The sequence below is a fragment of the Quercus suber genome, unplaced genomic scaffold (genome assembly GCF_002906115.3).
Source record: "Quercus suber isolate HL8 unplaced genomic scaffold, Cork oak 2.0 scaffold_76, whole genome shotgun sequence".
NCBI lineage: Eukaryota > Viridiplantae > Streptophyta > Magnoliopsida > Fagales > Fagaceae > Quercus > Quercus suber.
The window spans coordinates 1,599,874-1,609,502 of NW_027069541.1; the positions used below are offsets into that span (position 1 = coordinate 1,599,874).

The 9,629-nt window shown below is 34.9% G+C and overlaps 1 protein-coding gene across 1 annotated transcript; it reads left to right on the plus strand.

Moving 5' to 3' along the window:
- The first annotated feature begins 7,769 nt into the window (after positions 1-7,769).
- Positions 7,770-8,267, plus strand: LOC136067535 (uncharacterized mitochondrial protein AtMg00810-like). The gene has a single exon (XM_065773566.1). It carries the CDS (start codon positions 7,770-7,772, stop codon positions 8,265-8,267), a length of 498 nt encoding a protein of 165 aa, XP_065629638.1.
- Positions 8,268-9,629: the final 1,362 nt, after the last annotated feature.

Genomic DNA, 9,629 nt, shown 5'->3' on the forward strand with positions numbered 1-9,629 from the left:
TGTTTGGCTTGTAGAGGGTGGCTGGTTGTCAGTCCTAATGGTAGAGGAGGGGTTGGTTGGCTGGCCTAAGGATAGAGAGTGGCTGATAAAATTTTACAACTTCTCTCTACAAATAAAATTTAAAAGCAAAAAATTAAGTGAGAACTGAGAATGCTAAGATGAGAGTAATCAAATGAGAAAGGATCTAAAATGATGATAGAGGAGAGAATGATACATGTTGTGATTGTGAGCCAAGCCGCTGAGAAGCAAAGCTCCTAGTGATTAGCGTTACCGAGTAGAAATCACGACCACAATCTATTGAAAAAGCTTCACAAATTGAAGAATATGATTTATTTTGTCTTTTTAGTTGATGTGAAGCCTAATTGATTGATTTGTTCAAGATAGAAATTGAGAGATAAAAAAAAAAAAAATCTATTTTACCTAAAAAAAAGAAAAAGAAATTGACAGATACTATAGATAAAGAAATCAAGCCAATTGAGAAAAATAATTTATGGGGACTTACAACTTCTCCATAAGGAAAGCTGTTTTTTTTTTTTTTTTTTTTTTTGGTAAAAGATAAACATATATATTAAGCTTAACAAAGGAAATACAGCATAGTCTAGCCGACTTATAATATGTTGTGTTGTAGACAGCGAATTGGAAATCTTGTAGTTCTAACTTGGGCTTGGCGGACCGAGACACCGAACCCTTCTTCGCAGGCGTAGGAAGGTTCACCACCTTCACTTTCTTCTCCCAACCTGTAGAGTACTCACCCCGCATACAAATACCACCCTTTCTCCTTTACCTGCCACTCAAATATAGCAGACCGACTTTGCTTCTTAGCATACGCCACCACAGACTTGGTGAGAAGAAGTAACTGAGGGTTAGCAAAAATAATGGCATGAAGACCATCAGGAGGAATGAGAGAAAGCCCATGGCTACCTAACAACTCCTTCTCAAATGAAGTCATCACAACCTACCAATACCCATGCATCGCAGCTATGCAAAGACCCTCTCTTTGGGAACCCGGAATAGTGATTGTTGTGAAACGCTTGCTCCAAAACTCAAAAGCACTAGGCCGCAGGAATTCCAGCCCTCTTTTCTCTCATTTTTTACCCTCTAAAACCCATAAGTGATTCTCCAAAGTTCTTCTTAGAGCTAAGGTAGTGTAACTACTACTCTAGCTCCATCTCCTTTTAATTTTTATGTTGTAAATACTCTCTAAATCTATAAATTTCTTCATTTTTCTTATGAGTCTGAATTTGGTAAGGATGGGGTGTAAAAGCCATGTTTTACACCATCTAATAAGTGATTGTCACATCAATATTTTACTTAAATTCAATACATCCTAATACATCTAATAGCATCTCAATATACTCCCAATTTGGTTGGATTTATATATGAGTATTATAATTGATTGGGTGTGACTATGCTTATTCTTAAATATGTGATAAGATGATATGGCATGTTAGGATTGGAGAGGTAAAATATAAGTTTTACACCACATCTTTGTAGAATTTAATCTTTTTTCTTAGACCCTTTTACTTCATATTCATTTAAATTGTTCTTTACATTTAGCTTCTCAAAAAAAAAAAAAAAATGCTCTTTACATTTAAGTCATTTAAATTCTTGCTTTTATATTTATGTCATTTACTTTTATGTTCTTTAAATTTAAGTAATTTAAATTCTTGCTCTTTACATTATGTCATTTACTTTTATACTCTTTACATTATATCATTTATTTTTCAAGCTTGTTACATTTATGTCAATTAATTTATGCACTTTAAATTTATTTCATTTAAATTATTTCTTTTTTTTTTCCTTTTATATATATATATATATATATTTTTTTTTTCTTTTTCTTTTTGAGAATCCAAACCCAGAGGCCTATTTTGTTGAATGAAATTGAAAAAAAAATTACAGTGCATCACACAAAACAAAGGGAGCTATATCTTGAGGAACATATTCCTCTTTTATAGTTGTGTTTTCCTTTATACTCGACATGGGTATATGCTATGTGGGAATGTATTTACCTTCTTTTGCACATAGACATACTAAATCTAATGGATTTAAAGGAAAATTCAACTTCACACCTTGGTAAATCTTCATATCCTAAACAAATATGGTGAGTGGAGATTAGTCCTTGCGCACCACTATTTTGGTTCGACTATGATTTTAAAGATTTAGCTAAGGTAGGTCTTCTTAGACTAATCTCTAACACCAAAATCAATATAGTGAGTGGAGGTCTATCCTTATGCACCACCATATTTGATTTTCCATGGGTGTAAAGGTTTATTCAAGGGGGTTTACCTTACCTCAAATACTTTTTTAACTGGAATCTCATTTTGTTTTAATAAAAACTGTCACATCATTCACTAACTAAATAAAAGGTGGAGATTAAAACTCACTACCACTTACTATTGTATATTTAAAATAGAAATACATATCTAGTTAAAAAAAGTACTGGAGGTAAGCCAAACTCTATTCAAGGAAGATTTCATTTACTTTATGTCCTTAAATTCATGTATTGTTTTTAAATTCCACAAACACACACACACACACACACACACACACACACACACACACATATACATATGTGTGTGTGTATGTATTTATATTCCTTTATTGCTTTATGTCTTTACATTAAGTCCTATTTATTTTCCTTGTTTCCTTCTCACCCTAAATCACCAGACAATGAGACGTTTGATTCAAGCAAACTTGTTAAAAATGTGTTGTTGGAATGTTAAAAAATACTCCAATAACCATCCCTTTTCAATAAGTCTTTAAAAGATGCAAACATTTTAAGTTCACCCTTGAATAAAAAGCCTTCCAATGGAGCATTTTTAAAGCTTCAATAAGTGTCATTTTCAAATTAAATCTTAAGAAGTCAAAATAAAACTCTCTTCTATAAAAAAAATAAACAGAAACCACGGATTTTTACTTCCAAAAGGACCAAAACCATATATATATATTTTTCTTTTTTCTAAAACATGGAAATGATTTTCTTAAAACAAATCCCTTTTCTTGAATAGTTTTGATTTTAATCTTGGATATGGTTTCTAAAGTGCATAAAAATATATATTTTAAAAAATATAAAATTGCTCTTTCTTTATGTTTTCCCCTCAAAAGCCTTTTTTTCATAAAATTTCAAGAGAGAATCCCTTTTTCAAAATTCCTTTTCCCAAAATTTCCTTTGTTTTAAAATTAGAATTTTTTCCAAAAAGTCATGATGTTTTCCAAAGGACAATACTCATCTTTTCAAATGTAAGTAAATGGTCTTTTCTATCTTTTATTACTCTAAATGCATAATGTGATATCTTTCCTCTCCCTTCCTTTCTTTTATGTTGTACAATATTATATATTCACATGCTAGATACATAATAAATATAATACTAACATGCTAGTTATATATATTTACCTTCTTGCATTTTAATTTTCACATATTATTTAAATATACTCACATGTTTACTTGTAAATTACTCTTTGCAATGATATTCGCATGTTATTTAGATATGTAAATAAGATATTATGTATATGTATTGTTTTGTACAAAACTTTTTCAAAAACAAATGCCAAGTATTCTATTTATCTTTCTAAAATACGAATGTTGTGATTAAATTAAAATAAGGTGCTATTCTTTTGATAAGCAATGTAGGGTATTTAACACCTTTCCCACCTATAACCGAATTTTCAAGTCCAAGAATCTTTGGTTTGAGACTCTGGTTACCTTAATTAATTTAAGAAACCTTGAATTGGTTTTAGTTAATTAGGTAATTAAAACAAATTAGACAAATAGGTGATGAATCACACTTAGAACAAAACCAATAATTGGTGACAACTCTATAAAATAAAAATAAGAAAAATGATTCACACACACACACCTTACCTTAGTAACACGTGCACATTTAACACATTGTCAAATGCCCAATGTGTGAATACTTGAGAGGGGAGAGCTTAGAACTCTCGTGCCTCTTCCAAAATCTCACCCAAGGGCATCTACACTATAAATCCAATAGCCATAAGCTTTGATCCTTATTCAGAGATGGATATTAGGAATTAATGCCCCAAACTTGCTATAAAACATGTAAGGTTGAAATTTATCAACCATCTTGTTGGCTTTATTCCGTGCCAATTTGCTTGTAATTTAAGCACTTAGTAACCCTGTATTTAGGTGGGATTATTGTAAGGGTAGTGTGTGAGAAGTTGTGAAGTAAAGCTCAAGTATGTGCAAAGAAGCAAAGCTTCACGGCTAGGACTCGCGGGTGGCTTGTGGCTGTAAGTCACCAACTTCTGGCACGTGAGATGCACGTAGGGAAGCTGAAGGGTCGCGCCAGCTGTCGCACTACAGGACAAAAGTCCCAGGCTGGCCAGGTCATTACATGGCAACTTGATTTCACGACTTGGACAAGTTGCGAAACCAAGCCGCCAATTTACCCTGTTTGGCAAAAATCTGTCTCTTCGTATTCTCATCTCACCTCACTATATATAGACTCTTATACCCACTAAATGTAGAGAGCTTCTAGAGAGAATTTTGTGAGAGAAAACCCTAGAGAAAAACAAGATTGCCTCATCCCCAATCTTCATCTAAGAAACTCTACAAATTCCTCTACTTTCTTCCTCTCCATTGTCATACCCTTGAAAGGTGTTTTACCAAATCCTTATCTCACCACACCCACGTCTGTGAGAAGGTGTATTTGGTGCTAAGGGAAGCAGTATGGAAGGAACCAATATACATTGGTTGATGCTATGGTCAAGTAGCAGAACCCGGTAAGCTAGAAAATAAAAAGGTTCGGCGCAATCTCGTTGGAGCAAAAAGTTTGGAGGGCTTAGGTACCTGGGTAGATTAGGCTTGGAGGGTCTATTGCTGTTCATGTATCCTAACTACATTTTCTAGTGGATTATTGACCGCTTGGAGGGCGGCGGAGAGGTTTTATGCCGAGGACTTCGGTTTCCTCTTCAATAACACATCGTGTGTTGTCCATGTGTTTGCATCGTTCTTCCCTTTATCTTTGCCTTATATTTACTGTTGTAGATGTGTTTATATTTGGCTTAGATTGTCTATCAATTCTATTATTGGCTTTTTATCATGTATCGCACATTAATTGTTTGATATATAGTTTGAGTTGGTATTTTTATAATTTGGGGTCTAAACGTTCAAGGGTGTTTCATACCCATACTGAACTTTCAATTGGTATCAGAGCGGGTGCATTCTTTGTGGTTTGATTACTTGAGTGCGATCTTAGACCCCTTGGCGATGGATGCAGCTGTAAAAAGGGTCATGTTGAATTGTGGTTTAAGTGTTTGTGATAATGACTCTATGAGTATGTTTGAAGGATATTCTAAAAATGAACTTTTAGAGCTAATTAAATCCAAAAAACATGCTAGGATGTTCATTCACTTGCTGAAATACTTTGAAAATAAGAACCACATTCTACACAATAGTCTATGTGAGTCTAATTCTTTGATTGAGAAATACAAAAGAAGAAATAGAACATTGCATGAAAAGGTTGATAATCTGAAAAAGAAAATTCAATCTAGAAAAAGCATGGAAAGTAACAATGAATTTTTGTTTGATGGTCAAGAATGCTTGTCTCATGCTTGTATATTTGTGCACACCTCATTGAAGTATTTAACTTGTGCTTATGGTATCTTGATAGTGGATGTTCTCGTCATATGACAGGAGATAAATCACTGTTTAAGACTCTCAAAGAGAAAGCATGTGACTATGTGAATTTTGGTGATGGGAGTCATGCTCAAGTTCTCCGGAAAGGAACGGCTGAAATATCGAGATTACCTTACTAAAAGAAATGCTATACATCAAAGGATTGAAGGCAAATCTCTTAAGTATTACTCAAATATGTGATGAAGAGTTCCTTGTCCAATTCTCAAAGAAGGGGTGCATAATCATTGATGAAAAATGAATTCACGTCTTGGAGGGAAATAGGACTACTGATAATTGTTATGAAGTAGTTCCTACGGCACCCATCTCATGTAGAAGTGCTCATGTTGATATGTTGAAACTTTGGCATCACAGGTTTGGACATGCAAACTTCAAACAAGTATGTAAAGTCTCTAAAATTGAAGCAGTTGAAGGACTTCCAAAGTTTGGAAAGGTGGAAAAGACTATATGTGGAGCATGTCAAATGGGGAAACAAACAAAAGCAAACCATCACAAGGTGAATGTGATTGCTACCTCACGGTGTTTGGAACTTCTTCACGTTGATCTAATGGGGCCTACAAGAACTGAAAGCCTAGGAGGAAAGAGATACATTATGGTAGTAGTTGATGATTTCTCAAGGTACTCTTGGGTGGAATTCCTTAGAGAGAAATCCGAAGCATGTGATAAAATGCAAAGATTATGCAAGCGACTGCAGAATGAAAAAGGAGTTCCCATAGTCAAAATCAGAAGTGATCATGGGAAGGAATTCGAGAATGCTAAATTTGAGTCGTTTTGTGAAGAGCATGATATCAAGAAGGAATTTTCAACTCCAAAGACTCCACAACAAAATGGGGTGGTTGAAAGAAAGAACTGGGTGATCCAAGAGATGGCTAGAGTCATGCTACTCAACAAAAACATACCTCAAATGTTCTGGGTTGAAGCTGTGAACACATCTTGTCACATTTGTAATAGAATTTATTTTTGAGCAGGGACAAAAAAGACGTCATACGAAATATGGAGAGAAAAGAAACCCAAGGTGAAGTATTTCAGAGTATTTGGGAGCACATGCTACATTCTAAATGACAGGGAAAATCTGGGAAAATTTGATGCTAAGAGTGATAAGGGAATATTCCTAGGATACTCCACAAATAGCCGAGCTTATAGAGTGTACAACAAGCGCACTAAGACGATAATGGAGTCAATCAATGTGGTCATAGACGACACCATATCTGAAAAGGAAATTGAGGATGATGGAAAGGGGCTGAACTCAACACAAGAAGTCTCAAGTCCTCTCACTCCTCCAGAAGTTCAAATCCCAATTTCTCGTGATGAGGAAGTCTCAACTACCAAGAAACCTTCATCAAGAGTGACTCTCAATCACCCATCAAGTAATATTATTGGGGATGTGAACGAGGGACTTCGTTTGAGAAAAGGGCCAAAGTATACTGCTAACCATGTAACATACAACTGCTATCTTGCTCAATTTGAATCTAAAAAGGTAGAAGAAGCACTGAAAGATGAGAATTGGGTAGATTTTATGCACCAAGAACTACACCAATTTGTTAGAAATGATGTGTGGGAATTGGTTCCAAGGCTTGAAGATACACATGTGATCGGCACCAAGTGGATTTTTAAGAACAAAACAGATGAAGATGGTGAAGTTATCTGAAATAAGTCTAGATTGGTGGCTCAAGGGTATACTCAGGTGGAAGGCATAGATTTTGATGAATCATTTGCTCCGGTAGCAAGACTAGAGTCCATTCGAATTCTCTTATCCATAACATGCATCATGGATTTCAAGTTGTATCAAATGGATGTAAAAAGTGTCTTCTTAAACGGCTAACTTAATGAAGAAGTTTTCGTTGAACAACCCAAGGGGTTTGAAGATCCTCACTTCCCAAGTCATGTACTAAGATTGAAGAAAGCTTTGTATGGGTTGAAGCAGGCGCCAAGAGCATGGTATGATCGTCTCACTACTTACCTATTGGATCGTGGGTTCAAGAGAGGTCAAGCAGATCGCACATTGTTTGTTAAAAGAGATGAAAAATCCCTTCTTGTCGCTTAAGTGTACGTGGATGATATTGTATTTGGATCCACAATTGATCAACTTGCTCACGAGTTCTCGGAAGAAATGAAAAAGGAATTTGAAATGAGCATGGTGGGAGAGTTGAACTACTTCCTTGGGCTTCAAGTGAAACAACGGAGAGATGGTATATTTATTTCTCAAGAGAAGTATGCCAAAAATCTTGTCAAAAGATTTGGTTTGGACTCCAAGAAACACACCTCTACTCCTATGAGTTCCTCAGCAAAGTTGAGCATAGATGCAGCCGGTGTTGACGTTGATCCAACCTTTTATTGGAGTATGATTGGCAGTCTTCTCTATCTCACAACAAGTAGGCCAGATATTGCATTCAGTGTTGGAGTATGTGCAAGGTTTCAAGCTGCTCCTAAAGAATCCCATTTAATAGCAGTTAAGCGAATCATTCGCTATGTAAATGGCACATCTGACTATGGAATTTGGTATACAAAAGATTCGAATGAGTGTTTGGCGGGATATTCAGATGTTGACTGGGCAGGGTGCATTGATGATAGGAAAAGTACTTCTGATGTGCCTCTATCTTGGAAATAACTTGGTTTCATGGATGAGCAAAAAGCAAAATTCAGTATCTCTGTCAACGACTGAAGTTGAATACATTGCAGCAGGAAGTTGTTGTGCACAATTGTTATGGATGAGAAAGCTATTGCATGATTATGGAATTTCTTAAGACACTATGTGTGTGTTCTGTGATAACACTAGTGCCATAAACCTGTCAAAGAATCCAGTTCAGCACTCCAAATCAAAGCATATCGAGATCCGCTATCACTTCATTCGGGACTTGGTAGAGGACAAGATAGTATGTCTAGAATTCATCAACACTGACAATCAAAAGGCAAACATATTCACCAAACATCTTGATGGCCCTAGGTTTGAATCCTTGCGCAAGACAATTGGTGTCGGTATCATTCCTTAAACTCAATCTTCTATGACATTTTTTTTGGTTTGTTGAGTGGGTCTTTTGTTTGACTGAATGTTTTTGTGTTTTTTTTTTTCCTTTGGTTTTTAATGTTTTTGTGTCAAAAATCCAAAAACACATTAAAAAAAATAGAAAATCCAAAAAGTTTGATCACTTTGTTGAGTTTTTTGTCTCAAAGCATGTTTTGCCTTGTACCTTTGTACTTATGGTTTTGTGCATTTAATGAGCTTAGCTTGTCTCTCATGCACTCATATCATTGTGGAAGAAATTCTGAAATCTATGTGACTGTTATAAATAGATTTTCAACCTTGTCATGAATGATTAGTGAATGGTTTTGTTGATCTTGAGACATGCATAGACTCATGCCTATATATCTTCCCACCTTTTATTTTTTGCTTAAAAGAGCTCTCTAAATGTAAATCTCCAAATGAAAAGAGATATAGAGCTGCAAAAGCCTGTCGCACAAACTAGTATTCGATTAGGAAAAAGGGAAAGCAACCAAAATAAAATGTATGAATGATGCCTAAAAAGCCAAAGGCTAACACATCAATTGAAATATCAAAAATTTCAGGCATCTATCTCTCAATGAGATTTTATTTGCTCAAAAATTGCAAATAATATGTTGAATATGGAGCCAAATGTAAAGATTTAAAGAATTGTTATCAAGTACTTGTGGGAGGTCATATATGCAGGTTTCTATAATTGAGATAGATCACACTATCTAGTGCTAGTTGTGTATGCCTTGATTGAATTGATCATTGAAGCTTCACATTGGACTAAGGACTATCTCATTTTTGATATCCACACACAACACACAAGTCTATGTTTAGTGAATGTCATATTCATTTGTGTGATTGTACTTGATTAAATGTGTTTTCACATGCTCAATCTTTGTTGGTCAAATACAAAAAGATTTTTGAGTGTTTTGATTTGTTTTTGGAAAGTACTTTGTTTTTACAAAAATGTCAAAAATTTCA